General features: G+C 41.8%; 1 protein-coding gene across 1 annotated transcript in view; it reads right to left on the bottom strand.

Annotated features, from left to right (window-relative positions):
• PGM5 (phosphoglucomutase 5) overlaps window positions 1-27389 on the bottom strand; it is a 191819-nt gene that overhangs the window by 36998 nt on the left and 127432 nt on the right. The window contains exons 8-9 of the mRNA XM_022573561.3: window positions 21270-21405; window positions 17580-17763 (exon numbers count right to left, since the gene is read on the bottom strand). Of these exons, the coding sequence (XP_022429269.1) occupies window positions 17580-17763; window positions 21270-21405 (320 nt within the window). The remainder of the gene's footprint in view (window positions 1-17579; window positions 17764-21269; window positions 21406-27389) is intronic.

Below are 27389 nucleotides of genomic sequence, written 5' to 3'. Positions count from 1 at the left end.
TTCTTATCATCCAAAGATGCTCGGCATTGTGACAATTTATAATTGGCTCTCTACACACACCAAACAGGACAGTGAGGTAAACCTAGAAGTTACTTAAGGTTATCTATTTGTCTCTATTCTATTTCTGTTGCCTTCTGGTTCATGTTGGGGGCGGGTTAGGAGCAAAACTATGAACAGATGCTCAAGATCCCTTGGTCTGGTGATGTAGAAATAAGAAAGCGGTAAAGGTAACAAGAATGGGGTGATATTTAATAAATGTCCCAGGGGTAATACCTAGGAATAAACCTACATAATGAGACAAAAGACCTGTATGCAGAAAACTGTAAGACATTGATGAAAGAAATGAAAGATGATACAAACAGATGGAGATATATACTATGCTCTTGGATTGGAAGAATCAACATTGTGAAAATGACTATACTACCCAAAGCAATCTACAGATTCACTGCAATCCCTATCAAACTACCACTGGCATTTTTCACAGAACTAGAACAAAAAAGTTCACAAATTGTATGGAAACACAAAAGACCCCGAATAGTCAAAGCAATCTTGAGAACAAAAAACGGAGCTGGAGGAATCAGGCTTCCTGACTTCAGACTATACTACAAAGCTACAGTAATCAAGACAGTATGGTACTGGCACAAAAACAGAAAGATAGATCAATGGAACAGGATAGAAATCCCAGAGATAAACCCACGCACCGATGGTCACCTTATCTTTGATAAAGGAGGCAGGAATGTACAGTGGAGAAAGGACAGCCTCTTCAATAAGTGGTGCTGGGAAAACTGGACAGTTACATGTAAAAGTATGAGATTAGATCACTCCCTAACACCATACACAAAAATAAGCTCAAGATGGATTAAAGACCTAAATGTAAGGCCAGACACTATCAAACTCTTAGAGGAAAACACAGGCAGAACACTCTATGACATAAATCACAGCAAGATCCTTTTTGACCCACCTCCTAGAGAAATGGAAATTAAAAACAAAAATAAACAAATGGGACCTAATGAAACTTCAAAGCTTTTGCACACCAAAGGAAACCATAAACAAGGCCAAAAGACAACCCTCAGAATGGGAGAAAATATTTGCAAATGAAGCAACTGACAAAGGATTAATCTCCAAAATTTATAAGCAGCTCATGCAGCTCAATAACAAACAACCCAATCCAAAAATGGGCAGAAGACCTAAATAGACATTTCTCCAAAGAAGATATATAGATTGCCAACAAACACATGAAAGAATGCTCAACATCATTAATCATTAGGGAAATGCAAATCAAAACTACAATGAGATATCATCTCACACCAGTCAGAATGGCCATCATCAAAAAATCTAGAAACAATAAATGCTGGAGAGGATGTGGAGAAAGGGGAACACTCTTGCACTGCTGGTGGGAATGTGAATTGGTACAGCCACTATGGAGAACAGTATGGACATTCCTTAAAAAGCTACAAATAGAACTACCATATGACCCAGCAATCCCACTACTGGGCATATATCCTGAGAAAACCATAATTCAAAAAGAGTCATGTACCAAAATGTTCATTGCAGCTCTATTTGCAATAGCCCAGAGATGGAAACAACCCAAGTGTCCATCATCGGATGAATGGATAAAGAAGATGTGGCACATATATACAATGGAATATTACTCAGCCATAAAAAGAAACGAAATTGAGCTATTTGTAATGAGGTGGATAGACCTAGAGTCTGTCATACAGAGTGAAGTAAGTCAGAAAGAGAAAGACAAATACCGTATGCTAACACATATATATGGAATTTAAGAAAAAAAAAATGTCATGAAGAACCTAGGGATAAGACAGGACTAAAGACGCAGACCTTCTAGAGAATGGACTTGAGGATATGGGGAGGGGGAAGGGTAAGCTGTGACAAAGCGAGAGAGAGGCATGGACATATATACACTACCAAACGTAAGGTAGATAGCTAGTGGGAAGCAGCCGCATAGCACAGGGAGATCAGCTCTGTGCTTTGTGACCGCCTGGAGGGGTGGGATAGGGAGGGTGGGAGGGAGGGAGACACAAGAGGGAAGAGATATGGGAACATATGTATGTGTATAACTGATTCCCTTTGTTATAAAGCAGAAACTGGCACACCATTGTAAAGCAATTATACTCCAATAAAGATGTAAAAAAATAAATAAATAGAAAAAAATGTAAAAAAAAACTCAAAATGGATTAAAGACCTAAATGTAAGGCCACACACTATAAAACTCTTAGAGGAAAACACAGGCAGAACACTCTATGACATAAATCACAGCAAGATCCTTTTTGACGCACCTCCTAGAGAAATGGAAATAAAAACAAAAATAAACAAATGGGCCCTAATGAAACTTAAAAGCTTTTGCACACCAAAGGAAACCATAAACAAGACGAAAAGACAACCCTCAGAATGGAAGAAAATATTTACAAATGAAGCAGCTGACAAAGGAGTAATCTCCAAAATATACAAGCAGTTCATGCAGCTCAATAGTAAAAAACAAACAACCCAATCCAGAAATGGGCGGAAGACCTAAATAGACATTTCTCCAAAGAAGATATACAGACGGCCAACAAACACATGAAAGGATGCTCAACATCATTAATCATTAGAGAAATACAAATCAAAACTACAATGAGATGTCATCTCACACCAGTCAGAATGGCCATCATCAAAAAATCTAGAAACAATAAATGCTGGAGAGGGTGTGAAGAAAAGGGAACCCTCTTGCACTGTTGGTGGGAATGTAAATTCATACAGCCTCTATGGAGACAGTAGGGAGGTGCCCTAAAAAACTAAAAATAGAACTACCATATGACCCAGCAATCCCACTACTGGGCATATACCCTGAGAAAACCATAATTCAAAAAGAGTCATGTACCACAATGTTCATTGCAGCTCTATTTACAATAGCCAGGACATGGCAGCAACCTAAGCGTCCATCAACAGACGAATGGATAAAGAAGATGTGGCACATATACACAATGGAATATTACTCAGCCATAAAAAGAAACGAAATTGAGTTATTTGTAGTGAGCTGGATGGACCTAGAGTCTGTCATATGGAGTGAAGTAAGTCAGAAGGAGAAAAACAAATACCGTATGCTAACACATATATATAGAATCTCAAAACAAAAAACTGGCTCTGAAGAACCTAGGGGTAGGACAGGAATAAAGACGCAGACGTAGAGAATGGACTTGAGGACACGGGGAAGGGGAAGGGTAAGCTGGGAGGAAGTGAGAGAGTGGCATTGACATATATACACTACCAAATGTAAAATAGATAGCTAGTGGGAAGCAGCCGCATAGCACAGGGAGATGAGCCGGTGCTTTGTGCCCACCTAGAGGGGTGGGATAGGGAGGGTGGGAGGGAGATGTAAGAGGGAAGGGATATGGGGATATACATGTGCATATGGCTGATTCACTTTGTTATACGGCAGAAACTAACACAACATTGTAAAGCAATTATACTCCAATAAAGATGTTTAAAAAAATAAATAAATGTCCCTGGGGCCAAAGTTTGTCCCTTATGAACCTGCTGAATGCAGTCAGGTAGGCAATTTATCTATTACAGTATGACAAATTACCCGTGTTAAAGCTACCCCCACATGATGTTAGACTTTGCTTAAGTTCCGCTCTGTTTCTGTCCTCATTCCCACATTCCTCTGGTAGCCATGGAAGCCTACAATGAAATGCTCAGGAGCATCTGCCAGGTTCTGAGGGTTTCTGTGTACGTCCTCATCCTCTTGGTTCTCTCCTTCCTTCCTACTGGTAAGACCTGGCCACCAGGGTGGGGTCGGGGCAGAGCTGTGGCAGCACCTCACACTGCTGCCCAGGATTTGATTTTTGGCTCGGAATGTCACTATTCTCTATGCATCTCTTCTCATTAGTGGCAGCAACATTTTAAAAAGTATGACTGGGGCTTCCCTGGTGGCGCAGTGGTTGAGAGTCCGCCTGCCGATGCAGGGCAGGCGAGTTCGTGCCCCGTCCAGGAAGATCCCACATGCCGCGGAGCGGCTGTGCCCGTGAGCCATGGCCGCTGAGCCTGCGCGTCCGGAGCCTGTGCTCCGCAACGGGAGAGGCCACAACAGTGACAGGCCCGCGTACCGCAAAAAAAAAAAAAAATAATAAAGTATGACTGTAAGATCATGTTGTGACTTCTGTTGAAGGAAATTGGTTTTCTTAAGGCAACTGTGAAAGTTATTGTTATAAATAAGCATACTGGCAGGGGCGAGAAGAAAGAGAGCCGGGAACAAAATAATATGTCTGGTCACTTGTTACTTCTGAAAAAATAGAAGTCTCAGGCAACTTTGATACCAGTCATTTTCCCTAAGAAATTTACCCTGGAAACGTCTCTGGCCTCAAATCCTGCTTGTTAAGAATAGCATTATTAAAAATATTCATACATGCCACATGAACTTGATCGCTAATCTCTTACTCCCTCCCCCATCTGGTGATGTCTGCTGGGAAACACTACGATTCCATCTGTGTGGTTTTCTGCTTTTTAAGTTGTGTAGGCATGGTTTGTTCCAATGCCCAAACAAAAAGCTTAGTCTCTTTTGGAGGGTTCAATGTCTGCCACAATTTGTGTAATAAAAAGGAGCCATGTCCTTTCCTGGCAGCCCATCACTCTGTGACACTAGCTATGCAAACAGGTCGATTTTGTCTGGGATTCATTCATTAGGCACACATTTTACAGCAACCCTTAGGGATCTGGTACAGGGCTAAGCCCTGGGTATATGAAGATAAAGACAGTATTTGCTCTCCATAAGCCTGAAATATTCTATCACAATGAGCAAAATTATTTTCTTAACCACCTTATGCTGCTGGAGAAGTGAATAGTTAGGAAATTCCCAACAGAGCAAACAAAACAATTCCCTGCTATCCAGAAAGTATGGTATACCAAATTCTGTTCAGACTGACAATGAAGCCCCAAAGGTTGGTTCCACCATTGTATTCACAGCCATGTTTTTTTATATATATATATTTTTTAAATTTTTTAATTAATTAATTAATTTATTTATTTATTTTTGGCTGTGTTGGGTCCTCGTTTCTGTGCGAGGGCTTTCTCTAGTTGCGGCAAGCAGGGACCACTCTTCATCGCGGTGCGCGGGCCGCTCACTATCGTGGCCTCTCCTGTTGCGGAGCACAAGCTCCAGACGTGCAGGCTCAGTAGTTGTGGCTCAGGGGCCTAGTTGCTCCGCGGCATGTGGGATCTTCCCAGACCAGGGCTTGAACCCGTGTCCCCTGCATTGGCAGGCAGACTCTCAACCACTGCGCCCCTAGGGAAGCCCCACAGCCATGTTTTTACAGATTTTAAGGCCGAAGCCCTAAAGCACCTGTTGTTGCAGATACTAAATCACTTGAAGCCACCTCTTCTGAGGACTTCCCAGACTTAACCCTTTAAAGTAGCTCCATTACACAATTAACTTCCCAGATTAGTTTATGGCCAGTGGGGGGTACTTAAGAATTCAGGCCGTGATAAACCTTCGACATGTATTATCTGCTCATAACTAAGCCCCTTTTACAGTGAAATCATGTTTTGTTTTGTTTTGTTTTTTCACTAAGTGTAGCCATATCTTTGGCTGTACTCATGGAAGGTTGGTTAGAATCTGTATCGGGTAGCCTGGAATAGATTTTGCACTCGAAAAGATGATAAGGGAGTGAATAGCACACATCAGCCTGCTGGAAATAATCCAGTGTCTTCTCTCTGTCCTAAGGAACCATGAGATCTTAATAGAGAATCCATGTTGCTTTGGAGACCTCCCAATGAAGACCATAACAATTCTCCTTCTCCACATGGAACAAAAAATGTTTAGACCCAGCCCAGCTCTCTTCTGCAACGACCCTAGTTCCATGTCTGCTGAGCGTCACTTGGATGTGTGAATAGTTGTGCTGGATTGCTTTGGGGTCTGCATGTTGTGCCAATGAGCTTAATGAATTTGTAGCCTCAGCATGAACCATGTTCTCTCCAGCATGTATCATCACCTGCTATCAACTAAATAATAAGGCCAAAGTAACCACTGACCACGACTTGCCAAGTTTCGAAATGTTCCATAATTCCAACAAAAGAATACCAATAATATACTTGGCTTTAGAAAATTTTTTAGGTTAAACCAGGGGTTGGCAATATAGTTTGTCAGCCAAATTTGACCTGCCGCCTGTTTTTATAAATCAGGCTTTACTGGAACACAGACATGCCCGTGCACTTATGTGTTGTCTGTGGCTGCTCTTGTGTTACAACTGCAGCACTGAATTGCCATGACAGAGATCGTCTGGCCCACAAGGGCTAAAATATTTACTATCTGGCCCTTTACAGAAAATGTTTGCTGATCCCTGGTAAAAACGATTCCATTATCCACAACATGGAACACTTACCCTTCAACTCTACCCCAGAAAATGAAAAATATAACCGTATGCCTATGGAAATCCCAGTAGAGAGAAACTATGAAGACTGTTATAAGGGTATCCCCCAGGCACTTCACCTTCCAGTCATAGGTTCATCTGGACATATATTTGGCCCAAATCAACTTACTTCTGATCACCTACTCATGACAGGAACAGATTTATTAAATCGCATTTTAGTTTTATATCCTCACTTTTATTGCAGGGTCTGCAAGGCACTGTTATAAAATCCATTTTTCGCAGTCACTATAGGAGACTGTATGAAGCTCCACATTAGACATCCCCTCAAGAGCCAAGTTGTTAGGAAAGCCTTTCCTTCCCCGAGGAAATGGTATTTTTTTTTTCTTTCTGACAACAAGAACTTTATAACTAACCATAGTTTCCTTTTTAATATGCCTGCCAGGACACTGAATGCCAAATTTGAGGTTCAGCCCAAGTGGATCCTTATGACTTGCATAATTTAAAATTTTTCTTCTTCTGTTCTTGACTCTCTACTCTTATTTATATTTTCCCTAGTCTTGATTTCTGTTTCTTATTTATATTCTAACAACTTCATTATGTGTGTTTGCTGCCACAAATCCTCTTGAAGAAACAAGGCCCAGTGCAAATGAATAAAATAAGTTCCCTTTACACTCTTAACCCTAAAGTGTTGGAATCACTGAATTATGCCGTTGGGTCCTTCATTAGCTGATAAGCTCTGGGAGGGAAAACCCTTACGTTCCTTGTTCACCATTTATTGATACAGCCTAGGACAAGCCTGGTACACAGTAGGCCCTCCATAGACACTTGTTGAATGAATGTCATTACATGTCCAACAGCTGGTGTGAGCATTACTGGAAGGCCTCCTTCCACATGTAACAAGGCCAACTGGAAACACACTCATATTCTTCACTAATGAACTGGGGCTACATATTCACCTTGAAGGGCAATTGTGAAAGATACTATGTCTACTCATCCTTCATTTTTAGGGCAAGGGTCGGTTTTAGCTAAAAACAGTGGAGTTGAACCATGGTAAGTTCCTGTCCCCAGCTGTGTGATCTTGGACAAATCATTAGCTAGCCTATTGACTGCAAAATTTACTGCACGCTGAAATCAGCTAGGGGTCTTTAAAAAATTAGTGGTACCTGGCTCTCACTCCAGACATTGTGATTTAATTTGTATGGGGTGTGACTTGGGCACTGGGATTGTAAAAGCTCTCCAGGTGATTCTAATGTGTAGCCAAATGCGGACAGCACTGTCGTAGCCTTTTTTTTCTAGGTCACCTCCCTCATGTACCAAGTGACTGACTATACCACACGTCAGTCTTAAGGAAGATGCCTTTAAGATCTGAGGTTTCTTGCATATACTACCATCAGACTGGGATCTTAGGAGGCCATAACGCAGGGGCCTAATAAAACATCATGTTGCTGCTGAGTCCTGAAAGCCTCCTCCTAGCGCCTTGTCAGCAGCAGAACCACTAGAAGCATCTCCTCTTGAGCATCTGACATTAATTGTTTCTAGCACAATCTCCTAAGGAATTCCTGAAGCAACAGTGAAGGAATCCACGATACCACCGTAACCATAGCAGCTATAGGAGCGGGAATTTCCAGGATGACACAACAGCCCCAAGCTCAAAGAAGGGATGAAGATGCTCTCTTCCATGAGAAGATAATGTTAAGTATGGTGTGGGGTACACAAAGGGCACTGCACTTCCAGCCCAGGGGAAACCCTTTGAGTGGCCATAGTTGTATGCCTCAGTGACCAGGGTGGGGTTTTGCCCACCTTAGCTCTGTCCCAATGAGAAAGAATGGTTAAAGAACTGCTCCACACAAAAATCCTGCAATCTGCTTCCAGTTATCTCTGTAGCATTTCTTTTCCTCCTCAGATTTGCCCCCTCTTTGGTTTGCCGTTTGCGGAGTTTGGAAACAATATAGGAATAACTAGAGAACTGGGCTAAAATTCTGGCTTGGCTTGTTAGCTGGCGGTCTTGAGTAAGTCATTTAAGCTCTCTAAGCCTTAGTTTCCTAAAAAGCGGATGAAAAATAATACACCCTGGCTTACTGGATTGTTGTGAGCAACAGATCAGAAAATGTATGTGAAAAGTGCTTTGAAAATTATAAATCACTATATAAATAAAGCCTAAATGGCGATGGTTTGTGGTGCGATGCTACATACTTATTTTTAAATTAGGCAGGATTAAGATTAATTTTATTTTTAAAACTTTGCCATGTCCTCTGAAATCACTACTAAACACAAAGATCTGTTACCATTTATCTTCTCCATATCTCCCACTGAACTGGCTTCCTGGCAATAAAATTCTCTTTCCCGGATGGTCAATTTACAATCCTAAGGTCTTGAAAGGAGGACCTCAGGGTCATCCAGGCCATCTCCTCCTTTTACTGAAAAGAACAGGGAAGTCAGAAAACCTGCTCAAAGTAACACAACCAGTAAATGGAGGAGCCAGGGTTTCAGCCTATGTCTTCTCACTGCAGGCTTATAATTTTAGGTTGAACCATATGAAACCTCTGAGAGCCATACATTGCTTCTCATGTGAAATATTTGAACCATATCTCATATGTTTTGTATGGTCCTGCAAACTGGCACAGAGCCTTTTGTAGAGTACGTATCTGATAAACGTTTGATAAATGAATCTTGGGTTGTTTTTCTTTTTCTTTTTTTTTAAGCCCTTGTGTAAATCAACGCAGGGAAATCTGCAAGTTGCTAAGTACAAGCAGAGCTGCCAGATGTGAGTTTGGAGACTATAGGACATGTTGCAGCCAGGCAGGGAAGGAGGAACTGTACATTACCAACAGTTATTTGGCAGCATCTGACCTAGTTGAATACCGACTTAGGAAGAGTTCCAGGGGAAAACAGCATATGGCCCTGAAATCTGGTACAATGTCGCATATACAGTCAGTTGGCCACCCCAGGCATATGAACCTGGAGACAGGACAGGCTTGGAAGGGAGTGACTCTGTGAGATTAACTCAGATGTTATCTCCCACAGGAAATCCCAACGATTTATCTGGAACGCTTCAAGGTGAAAATATCGCTGTGTAACATCTGAACCATATTTTGTAGAAGAAAGCATGCAGCTTATAAAGCAGAAGATTTGGATTGGACAGACATTTCTTGCCACGAAAAAAATCACCTAGAATTACCCCATTTTTCTTTGTTTAAGTCACAGACTTAGCTGTGAGCATGAGTTCACAAGTGGCTGAGCTGGGCAGCTGCTAGTGAATACCATGCCCTCATATAAATTACAAGCAATGCCCTCTCTGGGTGGACAAATTACAGGAGAGCATCTTTCCTCTTGGCTGGTCTGGATTTCAGCTTCTCCTCCAGCATTAGGCCCGTGCCTTTGTGCAGTGCACTGACTACACAGCCATACCCAGCTGCCCTGCCCTTGGGAGCAATTCTCATCTAGCCTTTTTTTTACAACCAACCAGCACTCTTGGGAGCCAACAATTGCAAATAATTATCTGGGGAAATCAAGGTCAAATGGCTTCTTAAGTGCACTTTTACAACACACATCCAGCAAAAACCACATGAGGTGATGAGAAGCGAAGTGGGAAGTGAAAACATAAATTAGTCCTCACCCAGATTCTAACTATCAAGTCTGGAACAATGGAACTAGGTCCCACATGTTCCATTTCCCTGGGTCTTTGGCCAAAATGGCCAAAATGGCTGCTGATGCCTGTTCACTCAACACCAGGCCCGGTTCTGGGATATTTGGGATTCAGACATACTTTACCCAGACAACAGGGGTAGCTTCCTCCCTCAGTTCCTGTGATAGTTTGCAGCTTTTTCCTTTAATATTTATGTTTCCTGGTGATGGTTGCCCTCCGGACTACACACAGACATTAGTAGTTCAGTAGGAAGTAACTGGGATGCCATTCCAGAATGCTTAGATTCTTACCACACATCTTAGCAGGATTCTACTACCAACATTTTAGAAGATAGCCCTAAAGCAATCAATTATGTCAGGAGAAGGTAATTCATTATAACAAAACTCCAACAAATCGGAAGCAGGGGAGTCAGAACTTCCCAACTAGCCAAAAACAGTGTCTCCCTCTCTCTGTTTCCAAATCAGCCAACAGGTCATTACAAAGCACTGAAAATATATTTGGTCCTTGAAAGGCAAATAGGCAAAATCATAGGAAAAGTAGCCATTAGGAAAAAATTTTTTTAATCCATAGTTTTCGAGGTATCCTACTAAGAGGCCCAATTGTCTCTATTTCCCACAACTACAGTGTTGTAGAATGAGCACTGGAGTTGAGAATCATAATCACAGCTATTGTAACATCCCATGGGGAATGTGATTGCCCATAGGAAACCCAGCTCTTTCTCTGGAAAGCTAAACAACTGTCTAAGTACATATGATGGAAGAAAAGCATGTAGTCTGATAAGATAGTTTCGCCAGAGCCAGCTTCCAACCATTCTTCAGGACCCAGCTTAAGTATCATCTCCCCATGGAGAGCTTTCCAGAGCCCTAGTCTAGGTTTGTTCCTTCTCCTATGCACTTCCAAATAAGTGATTTCTCTGTAATATTGTTAAACAAACTCTGTAGTCGTTACAAGATTAATGTCAGTCTGCCTTCCCTGCTGTCCTGTCCTGTGTGCTGTTTTATCCTCAATGCCCAGGAAGCTGACTGCATGTGGTAGGTGTTTGGAAAATAGTCATTAAATGGATGCAGACATGAATGAATCAAACTTCTACTACCTTCACCATGTTGTACTAAGGTGGGAAAGGAAGGTGTATTTATTAAGGGAAATTTTTTTAGACATCACAACTTGCAACGTAAAAAGGATTTTTTTAACCCAGGTTTGATCACAGTATACATTTAACGATTACACCTCACTCCCTAAACATTTCTGTCACTCAAGGACTGTTAATAGGTACTAACATTCAGATTTAGCTAAATTCCGTAGGTGGGATAACCAGTCTGACTGAAGTGATTTCTTAAATTCTACTTCTAGATGCCCAAAGCACACTCTAGCAAATGGCATATTATAGGACAAGGATTGTTAATATGACAGTCTCTCACTTGGTTCATTGATTGGAATGTAATAAAAGTTGAAGCTTGAAGTTAAAGGATGACCAGTTAACTCTGAGTAGAGAGCCCCTCTGGGGCCCCAGATTTTCCAGCTAAGACTGTTCAGTTGCCTTCATGTGAGGCCACCAGAGACGAGGCCTCAGTAAACTTCTCTATATCTGTTGACCAGGAGTTGGCAACACCACAGTATATACTGAAGCACCACATGTCAGACTGAAATGTGATTTCAAGATTGCCAATTCACTTTCTTTATTATTTCTAAATACCAAAATTAAGAAGTACAGACACCTTCTTGTATATTAAAATAACAACACTAAAAGCAAACTGACTTCAGAATCAGTCTTCAAAGTGTGCTTTGTCTCTGAACTAATTTCAAATGGTTCTTTTTTCCAGGTTAAGGACAACATCAAAAATGTTTCCACACAGCCTGCATAACTTGAAGAGGTATTAATAAGCTCAAAGTTAGTCTGACATAATCAAATTGGATTTGGTTTTCCACATCAGCTAACTGGTATGCATTTATTTACATCAGTTTTTTTTTAAAAATGTCAGCTGAACTTTTACTTGCAAATGACTTCAGCACTCATAGAATTTAATGAGTTTTGATCTCTTAAATAGAAATAAAGGAGTTGGATGAGACATAAAGAGAGACTTGTTTGGTTAAATATTGCTCCTGAAGTATCAAGGTTTCTCACTTCAAAGCTAATCTTCAAAATACAGGTCATAGTTCTGGACTGATGCCCACCCTGGTGGCAATATGCCATCACTCAGTGCTGGTACCATTTGTGAAGTTGTCTTTCTTTCACAGCACCGGCATTGGAGCATCCGTTCTCCCAAAGCCGGACAGTCTCATAGTCAGGGCTAGAAGGATGAGATGGGGAGGAAAACACTAACAGATAATCTGAGTATTGATAATGTTCCCGGGGAAAGTGATAGTTGAGGGAAGAGAGAGCATGCCAAGCACCATGGAAAATCTTGATATTTGCACAATGAATCCATCCTTGAGGAAAGACTGGGCCACCCTTCATGCCTTAAGGAGCCGTCTAACCTTTCCTCATCTCTCCCATCTATTTATAAGGCATAAATCAAGAACCTCTTAAATTAGTCAGCAGTTTGATCCAACTGCTCCCCTACTCTCACAGTAGCTACTGGCTATTTTTCCCACTCGTATTTGAAGAAACCATCATCATTCATTCATGTAACTAGATTTTACCAGAAAATAACAAGTGACACATCCTCATGGGACCACAGAAAGACGAGCTGCAATTGTTGAACCACGCCTCTCAATTGCTATTTCTAAATCAGAGCCTCTCTTGGGTTCTGTTTAATGGAAGACACACATCAACTTTTCTCCTGGCACCCAAGGTCACAAAAATATCAGACACTTGGAGGCAGCCATAGTAAGTTCCATGAGACCCGACAGGCCACAGTGAGGCCAGTGAGGTCCCTGGGAATTCACATCAGGGGATGAGTACTTCAGGGGGTTCCTTCTTGCTCTTTGAATGACCTCCACAGGATCTCACAGGCAGGATAGATTTTTTTTTTTTTTTTTTTGAGGTACGCGGGCCTCTCACTGCTGTGGCCTCTCCCGTTGCGGAGTACAGGCTCCGGACGCGCAGGCCCAGCGGCCATGGCTCACGGGCCCAGCTGCTCCGCGGCATGTGGGATCCTCCCAGACCGGGGCACGAACCTGCGTGCCCTGCATCAGCAGGCGGACTCTCAACCACTGTGCCACCAGGGAAGCCCGGCAGGATAGATTTTGCTGAACATTTCCATAGGAGTGGAGTAGATGGTGGGTGCGGGTGGGAGGGATGGCTTATCACCACAACAGGATTTTCATTTCATTTTGGATGGAGAAGCATTTCTTCTTTATCTCTAGAGATACATGTAAAACAGCTTTTTTTTTTCCCACGGTCTGCTTCCTGACTCTGACCTCAAATCAAGGACAAAAAGGGGACAGAGCTGCCTTAAAAAAACCTTTTTCTTTCTGAAGCAAAATGTATGTGTGATGGAGGGTGGGGGGCCATGGGGGGAGGCAGAGAAATGTGAGTTAGAATCAATTCACAGATAGCTCAGAAACTGACGGGGCCTTCCCGTATCTTCGCGTGACACCCTGCAAACTTGTTGTTGTATATGCTCTTCCCCACTGCTTTGCTTATCATTTATGGTTCATTAAATGCCAAAATCTTTCTTTCCCAAGGATGCTCTTTTAGCATAACTTATTTTAGTTAACCAGTTATTAATGTTTATTAGATACTAGGACTTTATATCTATTATCTGATTGAATTCTCCCAATGGCCATATGAGTTAGCCACAATTACTATTCCTATTTCCACAGACAGGAGAGAAAGGCACAGGGAGGATGAGTAACTTGCCTAAGATCACCCAGCCAGGAGGTGGCAGAGCCGAAGCTCAAATCCAAGACAATCTGACTTTAAGCCTATACACTTAAATGCCACTCACGCCCTTTCCTCAGACTGACATGCAGTCAAGTTAAGGCTTCTGATAAGGGGGAAGGAACTGATATTTCTTGAGCATCAAATGAGTACTAGCTACTGTGCCTGGGGGCTTTATAAGTCTTTCTCCTAAAACCTTCTCCATAACCCTATATGGTAATTATCAGCACGTCCTCCCCCTCCCCTTCACTGTGTTGAGGTTCAAAGAAGTTAAGTAACATGCCCGAAGCCACAAATCTAGGCAGTGACAAAGTCAGCCTTCAAACCTATGTCTGTCTGACTCCAACATGACAGAACACTGGAGAAACCATAGCAATCGGCCTCCGACAGCAAACAGAGATGTTACATTATTATGTTTCCTTTCAGTTTTGCTAGGTGAAGCATACTTCTGTTTCTCCTTGTGGAGGTTAAGTCTCCTTGTATCTTAATTTTGAAATAACCCATAATATAGTAGACTATTTTTAAGTTACAGTATTCTATAATTGAAAAAACATAATAACAAGGGTTGGTGGACGTGTGCAGAAATTGGAACCCTCATACACTGCCAGTAGGAGTGTAAAATAGTACAATTGTGTTTGGAGACTATCTGGCAGCTTCTTTAAAGGTTAAACAGAGAGTTAACCATTTGATCCAGTAATTCCACTCCTAGGTATGTACCCAAGAGAATTGAAAACCTACGTCTACACAAAAACTTACATGAATATTCACAGCAGCATTATTCATAATAGTAAAAAAGTAGAAACATCTCACATGTCCATCAACTGAGTGGATAAACAAAATGTAGTTTATCTACACAGTGGAATTATTATTCGGCAATAAAAATGAATGAAGTAGTAATATATGGTACAGCACAGATAGACCCTGAAGACATTGTGCTAGGTGAGAGCAGCCAGTCACAAAGGACCACATATTATATGATTCCACTTATGTGAAATGTCCAGAATAGGAAGATCTATAGAGACAGAAAGTAGATCATTGGTTGCCAGGGGTTAGAAGGGAGATGATAGCTAAAGAGTAGATGGTTTATCTTGGGGGAGGCTGATTTAAAAATGTGCTAAAATTGATTGTGGTAACAATTGCACAACTTTCTCTATGTACTACAAACCATTGAATGGTACACTTTAAATAGGTGAACGGTATGTTATGTGAATTATATCTCAATAGAGCAGTTATATATTTATATTAAAAAACTGCACCATGAATAAAACCAATACTATGCATTTGATAGGCTCTCAAGAAATACCTACTGAATGAATGCACCAAAGCACTTTATGACTATTTAAAAATAATACTAGTTTATTTAAATTCAAATATGTCTTTTAGGAATGGATAGTTTATTTTGCAACAACGTTGCATAAACTATGCCCCAGACTCAACTGTCCCCTGAGGTGAATGCTGATAATACTGACATTCCACGAGTGCTGAAACATGGTCCTCAGTGGTGAAAGATTAGCAATGGCCACACCTGTGGAGGAATTTCCCCTCTGTTCCAACAGGAACAACTGTGGTGAAAGAACCATCTGTGGCTTGCTGACAATAGGGATGCCGCTGAGTGTTAACTGATCTCCCAAAACCCTCACTGAGCCAAACCCAGACCAGCAAGAATCTCTAGTGTGACTCAGGGCCACCAGCTAATGAAGGTATCGCTTGGGTCCTGGAATCCGGGAAGATGAACAACTACCCTTCCTTTGTTACTTGAGAAACTCCCAAGAGCAGGTCCTGGTAGCACTTATCTATTTATGGTCACCTTTGAGGACAGATGAAGGAGTATGGGGAAAACATCAATAAATGCCGGAGTAAAAATAGAAACCAATATTCAGGGTTGAAGGGGAGGAACACAGAATAAATCGAAGTCCAAACTTGAGATCCAGTTGAGGACTTAGCCTGGTGTGAATGATTAAAGAAAAGCCAAGAAAAAAAAAGCACCCAAATGCTGAGTGCATTGAAGAAGAAACAAGGTAGAGTATTAGTAGATTTAACAGCAAAACAAATGAGCTCAACAAACAAGCTCTGCATGAGTTGATATGGTCCAGAACCTAACAATGACTAGACATTCCCTTCAAGGAATAGTTTTCAAGCCTTCCTCATCAGGGAACAAAAAACCTCTCAGGGATACTTTAGAAAGCATGTATTTTACGACTCTTAAATTCTACAGTAACAACAACAAAATAAGTCTTGGATTAGGGAAGTTTGTTCTGAGGACCCTGTGTGAAACAGAAGTGAAAATATGGTACCAAACTGGAATAGATTATCTGAGACATGGAGGCTCAAAGATGCACATGTGCTGTGTGCTGGCTTCATATCTCCAGGGATTCACTGGTATTATTTTGGAGAGAATTCAATCCATTCTACAAGAAAGCATCCTTGTGCAAAACAAATCACAACTACAAAGCCTTGCGTAAAGGTTAGGAGTTTTTATGTATGCTATTTCGTTCTATTTCTTAAACAACTCTGTGAGATAGATGTTTCACAGATGAGGAAGAAACTGTGGCTCAAAGAAACCCAACAACCTTCCCAACTAATAAGTGGCAGGGATAGGATTCAATTCTGGGTCTTCAAACTTCTTAAACACTATTTTCTCCACTACCCTACACCTTTCCAAAGTAAGACTGTAATGAATTTGTCCAGCCATGGAAGGCCTTCAAGAATGAAAGACTGACATTTTGATAGAGATGAAAGATCTCTACAAAACTAAGCAGACCAGAGGGAGAATATAGCAAGAGTAACAGGAGGGTAATGGGCTTTGGAACATCGGCAAGTCAGGGGACCCTAGGGCAAGGACTATGTATGAAACACTAGTCAAAATAAAAATAGCAATATCTACCGTTACCTCGAGTCCCCTAAAGCCTACAGCTTCTGATTTATTTTGTTGTCTGTACTTGGTGAAGCACGTATAAGAAGATAAGAATTTGGGGATTTTAGAATGGAACTTCTCTTAACATTACTCAGTGTCTTATTTAGACTATAAATGTTAAAATGTGCTCCCAGAGTGGCCAACATTGCCATAGCCAATAAATAAACAAAATTGAGAAGAAAAATAATGGTAATAGCTTTCAACATCTCTCATACAATTCACAGAGATGAGATCATAATAAAAGTTGTGGTTGATTTTGCCACTTATCTTTCATTTAATATAATTCTCCACCACAAATCTTACTTTGGGGTTTGTGGGGCAAAATTTCCAATTGTTTCTTCCCCTACCAGGAGTAACAAACCCATCTGGCTAAGCTCCTATCATTGACATAAGGTAATGACATAAGGTAATAAAAGGTGAAACATCCCTGTACCTGGGGGTCCCAAGGAAAGGGATCCCTTGCTCTTGGAAACTTTTCTGAATCTGTCACCAGTCATGGCCACTATATAGAGGGACTGCAGGCTGCAAACATTTCAGAAAGAAATGTTGGGTCTAAATCTGTGTGTGGTGTTGGCCCATCAGTTACCAAGTGGAGAGAATACTGGACAGAGAGCCAGGGCCCTGTATTCTAATCCACTCCCTGCCATTAGGGAGGTAGGTAACCTTCGCCGAGGGCTTTCCTCTCTCCTGGCCACAGGGCTCTCGTCTGTAAAATGAAGGGCTCGGAGCAGATCACCGCTGAAGATCTCTCCAGTTGCAGGATATTTTGCATCCCCACCGCACACCACCCCTCCTCTGCTTGATAACCTGTTCTGGCGATTTCATAGCAAGTACCTGTTTCTTGGTCACAGTGCCATCCACGGGGTCCACGTACTCAAAGCTGTCTGTCTTCGCCACACTGTAGACGTGGCTCCCCACAGCAAACTGCTGGCCGATGAAGGACTTGTCTGTGACCAAGGCCTCCAGGTCCCTCATGATGTAATAGGTCGTCTTGGGCTCTAACCCCTCATAATCAAACCTGGTGAGGGAGGAGCAGGACACGGGATAAACACAAATCTTATCAGAGAACCAGCAGCTGGGTGGGCCTCTCAAGGTCATTTAATCATTGGTTTGTTTAAAGAAGAACAGCACAGAGAAGCATCTGCAGCTGGTCCCCCCTCTTCCCCCTGCCAGCCCTCCACTCATTCCCCACACAGCAGCCAGCATCATCTTGTAAACATCAAATCGTGCCAATCCTTTCCTTTAAATCCCTCCAAAAATGCCTGTCATGTTGACAGCAAGAGTCAAAACCCTAACCACAGCCTACAAGGCACTGTGGGATCTGACCTGCCCACGTCCTTGATTTGACTCTGTCCCACTCTCGCTCTGGTTCGCTATGCTCCAGCCACATGGGCCCCCTCTCCAGTCCTCAGAGACACTTTGCCCTTTCCCTTCGCTGGGCCTTTGCTCTTGCTATCTGTTTCCTTTCCCTGGTACAATCTTCCCCAGGCTACTCAAATAGCTGACACTTTCCCTTCCTTCAGCTTCCAAATTTAGTGTTACCTCTAGAAAGTGACCTTCTCTGACCAGTCATCTAAGGTAGCTTCCCTCTATCTCTCCCCCGCCTCTTATCATCCTTTATTTCTTCTTTTGGTAGTTACCCCAATCTGTATTTACTTTGTTTATATATTTGTTTCCTTATTTCTTGTCTTTGCCCCTGAGTACTGTAAGCTCCAGGAGGGTAGAGATCTTACCTGTTTTGTTCTCTGTTGCTTCTGACAAGTAGTGTTTTTTGTAAGTGATGGAATGAAAGATGGGAGGATGTGAAGGAAGAAAGGAAGGAGTGAGAGGAATCAAGGCAGGGGAAGAGAGAAGGAGGAAGGGAATTCAATGTACCATAAAACTCTCTTGGAAACTTGGAAGAAATATCACAATTGTTCCATTAAAAAGGTCCCTCTAGCCAAGAACATCAAATATAACAATGGGGCTGGGAGGTGATTAGGGAAAAAAAAAAAAGACTAAAAATAACCCTTATCTCATTTGTTGTTGTGGAGTTTAAATATGATAATGCATACCAAGTAGTTGGCACAATGCCCGACACCAGTGCTTAAAACTATTAATTACTTTTATTCTTAGTCGCTGCCATAAGGAAGGGTCTTTCCCATTGTCAGATGGTTTTGACCAAGTCCTTATGGCACACCCACGGGGCTCTGTTTAAGAAGGAAGCCCTAGGTGGGGCAGCTGTGCTCACGCAGCTGTGGTGGGATCTCACATTAGGCTCTCTGTAAACAGGAAAGAAGGTGAGTTCTCAGAGTGAACTACAGAAGGAAGATCTGAATAGTTGTTACTACTTTTTTCCACCCAAGACCTTTTGGGACTTCAGCAGACAACAGGGTATTGGCCAAAAGGAATGATACCATGACTAACAATGGGTCCCCTGCACCTGCATCCCCCCCTCTCTTCTGTTCTCTCTTACACAAGGTGTGTGTTCTAATCCTAGATTCTCTTTAAAGATTACTTTTTGGGAAGGTAAAACCTAGCCAAGCAGAGAGGTGGCAGGAGGTTGGGATAAGAGGGTGTAGCAGGCGACAGAGAGGCACTGAAAGAGATTCAGAAGTTGAGAAAATACACTAATGTGACAGGTCACATCCAGTCTATGGCTGAGGTCATCAGACCAGCTGCCCAAATGCTCATCTTCATGCACATGCAGGTTCTAGCACTACCTTCCCCTCACTACCCCAAAAAACCCCCTCTGACCATCACCACCACCAACACACTTTCGAGGAGAGAAATTTCAAAATGGAGAATTCCTTCTGGGGTCCACTCATACAAGGAAAATCATCTGGGTTCTCAGATACAACTTCAGGCTCAGTATTAGTTAAGCCAAAATTGTTTAATTATCTCCTCCCCACCAAGAAAGCAGTCAGGCTAGAAATCATTTTCTTTCACAAGCACTTTTAACCTATCTTTCCCAGAGGCTGAAGGAAATGTTTACTTTCATTCTACCTATTCCCATGCCTTTTTCTTTATCTCTGTGATCTCCTTGTACAGAAATCTGAAACATAATTCAAAGTCCTACAAGAATTTATACCTCCACTGCATTATATTCTCTAATATGGTATTTGTTATGAAAAAAGTAATTGTCATGTAACCTCATGGCCACAAAAAAATGAACTATATTACAGATACACTTATCATAATACCATGTCTTCAAAATGCTAGCAGAAAGCTAGATAATCATTCCACAAATTATGAGGAGCACATCCCTGACTCAAAGCGATCTCACTAAGCCAGAGGTTGGCAGTCATAATATATTTTATCAGGTTGGATTTTTTGGAGCAGCTTCAGGCAATAAAACGATTTGCTGTGCCAACTGGTCCCTTTGGTATGCCAAAAAAGCCCACAGGAATCAGGATTTTTGGCACTTGTTAGAAATACTAGTGAATAAAACAAGTTCCCACCTGCCTTGAGAGTCCTTATTTTATAACACAATGAATAATTTGAGGTGATTTCCCGCCTGTCACATCCTCAGCCTTCTTAACTAAACAGGAACCAAGAATATGATGGCGCTGTCTACATTTCCCACAGTACTGCAGTCTCTTTGATTTTACTGAAAACTATCACAGGCTTCCTTATTCTCTGATATTTATCTAAGTAAATGACCTCTTAAGAGAAGAAACAATAACCTTATAAGGGAAGTCTACAGCTTTCTTTCTGTCCCTTAAGCTCTTGAAACGCAACCAAACATCCCAAGTAGTTAACTATTCATAAACAAAGCCAATGAGGCACCGTCTCTGTTTTTAATACACAGAGAGCCGCTGAGGCTACCCAAGGATTCCCTGCCCTAATCCCACGTTCTCCACAGTTAACATCCTTTCCGACCACTGCTCCCCCTAAACCATGGCTTGGTACTAGCATATCTAGCAGGCAGCCACACAGCCAGAAGACTCTGCCCCCATCGCTTGCTTCAACAACAGGAAAGTGGTAGAAACCCCCAACCCTAAGCTCTTTGCCACTGACCTTTCCCCTCCCTCCTTCCCAGGGTAATATTTCTTTTTTCTGTAACTCCTTTCATGCGGACAAAACTTTAGCAAAATCTGGGGCTCCTGAGCCATGTGGTCCCTTCAGAGGATGCCAGCTCAGGCGTCTTGGTCACAGTTTGGACCATTAGTGGGAACTTCTGTCTTTGCCTTCCTTTCCTTGATAATTATGGGTGGAGAGCCAACAAGGAAAGCCCCCAGTATGACTGTACAACCTTCATGGCCACCAAAGGACCTTTCAAGGTTCTGTAGTTCAGATTCCCTCTGGGGATGGCTGCCCACCGTACGGGCAGGATGAAAAGATGACAGAGGGGTGTCACCAGGGGAGGGGTACTCCTTGACACCACTGTTACCACCTCTCAGGGTTATCTGGCTCTAGCGTCTGTGCTCCTCAGACCTTCCTGAAAGATGCCTCCCTCCTAAGGTTCTAGCCCACTTTTTTTTAAAAAAACCTTCTCTAAGAGCAGTTTCCCAGGGTCCATACAGAGACCCTTGCCCTTCTCACCTGCAGTAGTAGTGGCGGCCAAATTTGGCCCAGTGATCTCGGACAATTTCCTCCACACTCTGCTTCCGGACAGCGATAATGGAGAGCCAGACCAAGACAGCCCAGAGGCCATCTTTCTCCCGGAGGTGATCAGAGCCTATGGGAGAAAGGAACAGTCTGCTGAAGATTTGTTCACGGGGGAAAAGTTAAAGCTAAATGAACTATGAAGACCAGTTAGCACTTGAGTGTTACATTGAAATGGTAGGATATATTTATCTATTGTGTGAAAAACATGTCCCACAGGACTTCCCTGGTGGCGCAGTGGTTGGGAGTCCGCCTGCCGATGCAAGGGACGTGGGTTTGTGTCCCGGTCCGGGAGGATCCCACATGCCGTGGAGCGGGTGGGCCCGTGAGCCATGGCCGCTGAGCCTGTGCGTCTGGAGCCTGTGCTCCACAATGGGGGAGGCCACAACAGTGAGAGGCCCACGTACCGCAAAAAAAAAAAAACAAACCATGTCCCATAATAAACTTGCATTTCTAAAAGTATGCAACCGAAATTCAAATAACATAAAACAATATCAAAAAGTAAAATAAAATCCTGGAAGTTGTTGAAAGGATCCAAGAGCCAAGCTGACATCACATTTGACTAATGGTATCGTTCATTCAGTAAATATTCGGTGATCCTTACAGTACACCAAGCATTGGTCTAGGTACTAGGGATACGGCAGTGAACAGGATAGCTCTTTATTCAACAAGTTTGAATTCAAGTAGGCGGGGAGGCAACAGAAGAGTAGATGAAAGAACAACATGCGTCAAATAAGGACAAGAGCTATGAAAAAAATTAAACTGGGTGATAATGTCACAGAGCACGATATCAGCAAAGGCTTCCTTACTAGGGCAGTGCAGCTTACCTAGAGTAGGGTTGAATGATACTCCCTAACCCCACTCTACCCGCCGAAGATATGGCCACCCAGAACCTGTGAATGTGACCTTATCTGGGGAAATAGTCCTGCAGATATAATTAAGTTAAGGATGTTGGGGTGAGATCAGCCTGGATTATCCAGGTGGGCCCAGAATCCAATGACAAGTATTCTGAGAAGAGAAGACACAGAGAGGAGAAATCCAAAGGAGCAGGTTATGTGAAGACAGAAGTGGAGATGAGAATTACGCTGCCACAAGCTAAGGAAGGCAGGGAGACACCAGACATTGAAAGAGGCAAGGAAAGAGTCTCCCCTAAAGACTTCAGAGGAAGCATGGCTCTGCCAACACCCTGATTTTAGACTTCTGGCCTCCACAACTAGAAGAAAATTAATTTCTGCTGTTTTAAGCTACCCAGTTTTTGGTAATTTGTTATGGCAGCATTAGGAAACGAATACAGGTAGTCGGGGTCAGCCCCACTGAAGTGATGATATGTGAGCTGATACCTGAGAAGAAGGAGTCAGCCATGCAGAGATCTGGGGACAAAGCACAAAGTCCCTGAGGCAGGAAGGAACTGGGAAGCTTATTCCTCTAGCTATTTACATAGAAAGAGAGGCAGCTCATATTGTGGCATTCACACGATAAAGTGTGCAGGCTAAACAGGTAGCTTCCTGTGCAAAAAGAACCCAGAGGAATATGTTGGAGGCTCATTTAAGCATCTGTCTATTGGCCAATTGTAAGCTCTGTCCTGAATACAAAGGAATGTGTTGTAGTGTAAGAAAGGTGATATAATGGAAAAAGCATGGGGAAGGCTTTGGAATTAGGGTTTAAAACTAAACTCTTCTACTACCCCGGAATGTGAGAAGTTATCGCAAAGTTGTTAACCTTTCTGAGTCTCAGCTTCTCATCTGTAAAATGGGGACACCATCACCCAACTTGTTGGGTTGTCATATGAATTTAATCACACTCAGTGGGTAGGCTCTGGAGTCAGATTGCTCACATTCAAATTCTGGCTCAGCCACTGACCTTTGTGCGACTTGCTGTCCTCATCTGTAACATAGGGAAATAATAGCCCCTCCCTCATGGGTTACTATCATGATGAAGTAACTAAATATGCCCAGGTATTTAGGTCAATGACTGGGATGTCACAAGCGGTTGTCTTGTTGTCGATCTTATTGGTAATTCACATAAAGTACCAACCTGGTGCTGATTCCTCAAAACGTGCTTTGAGGCAAATTGTTCTCAGTCATTCATTTAATTTCATCCTCTGACTCTAGCTACAGCAATGTCTTAAGACCAGGAGACTGGGACCAGGGGTTGGATCATTTCTTCTTGCAATAGAGCAATAAGAATGGACAACAGTACTTGGGTTTCAGGGCTATGAAACATAGAAACTCAGAAAGGAAGACCCAATGACACAGAACTGTTTAAACTTTGAAAATGGACTGAAACAATACCTTAGTTAAGTTAGGCAGCTTTGAGAACTTCTCACCAAAGCTATGGACTATTTATACTTCTTGGTACATTTGCAGTGTTAAATGTTAAATGTTTTTCCTCAAAAAGAAAAACATACAACCTTGAGAGGACAGTGAAGATACTTAAAAGGAGAAATGATCAAGTCTTTGACTCCTCCATACACTGGTCAATGGTCTGCTGATGACCCTTTTAGATGTCTGGTTGTGAGAACCAGACATCTTCTAGCCTGAGAAGACCCTGGGCTTTTAATCATCACAGCATGGAGTGACTCTAGTCCCATCCAAGGCACTCTGCACACTGCTACAAAAATGGAAGAAATTTGGAAGATGCTGGGTTAGCTCCATGGCCTAGTGCAAAAAAAGAAGTCTAGGAAGACCTGCCCAGTGGGATAATTTCAAAATCCTTTGTCCTTTTACAGCTGAAAAAAAATCACTTTTATTTACTGTCTAGAGAGAAATACCTTTTTGTTTTAAAACATGGGCTTTGCATACCTTGAATCTCCAGCTGGATTACATTACCTAGAGATAGACCCATTAGATGATAAGTCTGACATCTGATAAGATGTCATAACTTAGGGGAGAGAGACATAAAGTTATTTTAGCAGAATCAAAAAAAAGCCCACACAAACCCACCTCAACCCTTTGTCGCCAGCCACATAGTAAATTGTGAACTGGCTTGGATATTCTCACCTACAAGTTAAACATTGCCCAGATTCATAAGGGGCCAACGATCAAGAAAAATTAACTGTGCTCTTTACAGCTGTTTGAGGTGGGGGATAGAGACACTGATGACTTGCAATTACACACACAAGATTCCACTGAACTCTCATAATGTGCTTTAGAGGGGGTTTTGGGGAAACAACTTTCCTTTTAATAACTCTAAGGCAAGTGAACTATAATGCCGTATCCGTGACAGATAAATTCAACAGGAAGTGCAGAAAATACAAAGGCATCAAATGGTTTCCTAAAACCCCACTATAAACAGAGTGAAAATGGATGCAAGAAATGCTGACACTATATATGACAGGACTAATAGACTTTATATTAAAAATGTTTTTATAAGTTAATCAGAAAAAGAGGAACCCCAACAGATAACCGGGTGGATAGGCACAAATGAGCAATTTTCAAGAGAAAAATATTAACAGTCAAAAACACTTGAAAAAATGTTCAATCTCACCTCAGTCAAAGAAAAGTCCATAAAATGGAATCCCATCTGGGGACTTTCAAATTAGCAAGCGTTCATTAGGGGCAGGGGAACACCTAGTACTAGCAAAGTACCAGTGTAAATGTGTACAGTTTGGTGGAATAATTTGGCAATAATAATCAACAGCCTTAAAATAGCAACCAGCTTTGGACCCAGCTATTCTATTTCTTAAATTTTAGTCAAAGGGACATTCACTAAAGCAGCTTAAAGGAGAGAGAAAGTTGAAGAAATAATAAAAAGGAAAAAAAAATGTTTCTAAAAGAAGAGGGAAAGTTGAAAAATGAATACTAATTGTTAAAGAATAGGAAATGGTGGAAAATCCATACAAAAACTTGTGTAGATAGATAAAATATTGAATAAGAATCTTTGGTAACACATGAATACTAATTGTTAAAGAATAGGAAATGGTGGAAAATCCATACAAAAACTTGTGTAGATAGATAAAATATTGAATAAGAATCTTTGGTAACACATGGAATGATGTTCATCCAATTTTAATACAAGTTAAAAAATCAGGTTACCAAAAAAGAGTATTCAGTATTTTTTTGGTAGAAAAACACATTTAGATATGTATTTATGTGTGTGCACAGGTTATCAACAGGATACACGCCCAGCTGTTACAGTGTTATCTCTGAAGCAGTAGAACTGCGAATGTTTTGCTTCTTTTTCCTTTGCAGTATTTCCACAATAAATGTATATTATTTTCATTATAAGAAAAAAATAAAAATTTTAAAGTGGTCAACGGTGTGTACAAATTCACATTTGAAAACATGAAATCCCATCTACCAAGGGTTAGCTGGGATATTAAAGGGATCAACACCGCTGATGAACAAGTGATGAATTTTGAACCTATTGCTCATCCCATTTCTTAGATTGAGTAATAGCTATTTAGAGCATAGAGACTGTATCTGACTCCCTCGTGGGGCTCACAGGTTTGGGGATTAGGTTCAGGATGTACTGTAAGGCTTTAGGACTTGACAGAAAATGAGAACAGGGAAGGCAGTGCGCTGCTGAGCCGTCAACATTAGCCTTGGGGGAAGCTGGGCTTAGGGGATGTGTTTTGTTCACCTCACAGGGAGACTCCACTAGCAAGGACAAAGCTTCAGATTCATCCCAATAGCCCCTAGGGCATTTCTACTATTGCTGACAGCCCACGAAGAGGGGCTCACTCAGCCTGTGTTTCACACCCTATCTTCCCAGGCAAAATCTCTACACTCTGTGAACAGTTAAACAGTTGTTTGGGGAAAAACAAATAAAATAGCTCTTTTACTTCATATATTCACAGCTGCTCCATCTTTAGAACATGAGATTCCAGAAAAAAATTCTTCGGCACTAATATTTATACATGCATACTATTGCCTGTACAATTTTTAATAGATTTTATTTTTTAGAGCAGTTTTAGCTTCCTAGCAAAATTGAATGAAAAGAACGGAGAGTTCCATAAGAGTCTCTGTCTTCACACAAACACAATCTCCCCACCATCAATATCCTGCACCAGAGTGGGCTGTTTGTTACAAATGATGAACCTACACTGACACATCATCACCTGAAGTCCATAGTTCAGGTGAGGGTTCACTGATGGTGTTGTACATTCTATGGGTTTTGACAAACATATACCCACCATTACAGTATCATACAGAACAGTTTCACTGCCCTAAAGTTCCTGTGTTCTGACTATTCATCCTTCCCTCCCTCGTAGCCCCTGGCAACCACTAATCCTTTTATTATCTTTATTGTTTTGCCTTTTCCAGATTACCAAATCATTGGACTTTTTAGTTTGACTTCTTTCACTTAGTAATATGCATTTAAGGTTCCTCTATGTCTTTTCATGTCTTAATAGCTCATTTCTCCTTAGCATTGAATAATACAGTACAATTTTTGAAGTTTGCTTCCTCTGGATTTCTGGCTGGTGGTGCAGCCAGAGCTTGCCACCTGGTTCAGAACATTGCAAGAAGCTTTAACCCATATTTCCAAAGCCTGTAAGTACCACTCAACTGTCCTTCCTCTATCCAGGCTAGCCCAGCCCGAAGCCCACTCAGACTTGCTTTGACCAGCCTGGAAAAGCAGTCATCCCCACCCAGATACCAGAAGGAAGGGGCTCAGCTCTCCCTGCCACAACGCCAGGAAAAACTGACACCAAAAACAGGTCTATTTTTTTCTTATCAGAAACATCCCTACTCTTCTATTCCCTAAAACTAGACTTTGAATTTTCTCAAGCTTTAAACCATATTACTTTGAGCTAGGCAGTACACCAGTGAGTATACTGACATAAAAGAAACGGGGGAAAAAAAGAGAGTACTCAATCTCAAAGGAATTTTCCTCAAATGGAAATGCCAGCATGGGCAAATCAACTCAATAAAACACCACACATGTTACTAAAAGATCAAGTCATCTCAGCTGAAACTCAGATCAGGAAAGTCTGAATTTGTCATTTGGGAAAATATAAACCATTATGCACCTGTTGCCAACTCCAAGCTAGAAATAAGTTAGTGGTTCTCAACCCAGGCTGCCCATTAGAATCTCCTAAAGAACTTATTAAAAATA

This window comes from Delphinapterus leucas, chromosome 6, assembly GCF_059928025.1.
Source record: "Delphinapterus leucas isolate spDelLeu-1000000601 "Yukka" chromosome 6, BTC_Dleu_Yukka2, whole genome shotgun sequence".
Taxonomy (NCBI): Eukaryota; Metazoa; Chordata; class Mammalia; order Artiodactyla; family Monodontidae; genus Delphinapterus; species Delphinapterus leucas.
This window is presented reverse-complemented; position numbering and strand designations above follow the sequence as displayed.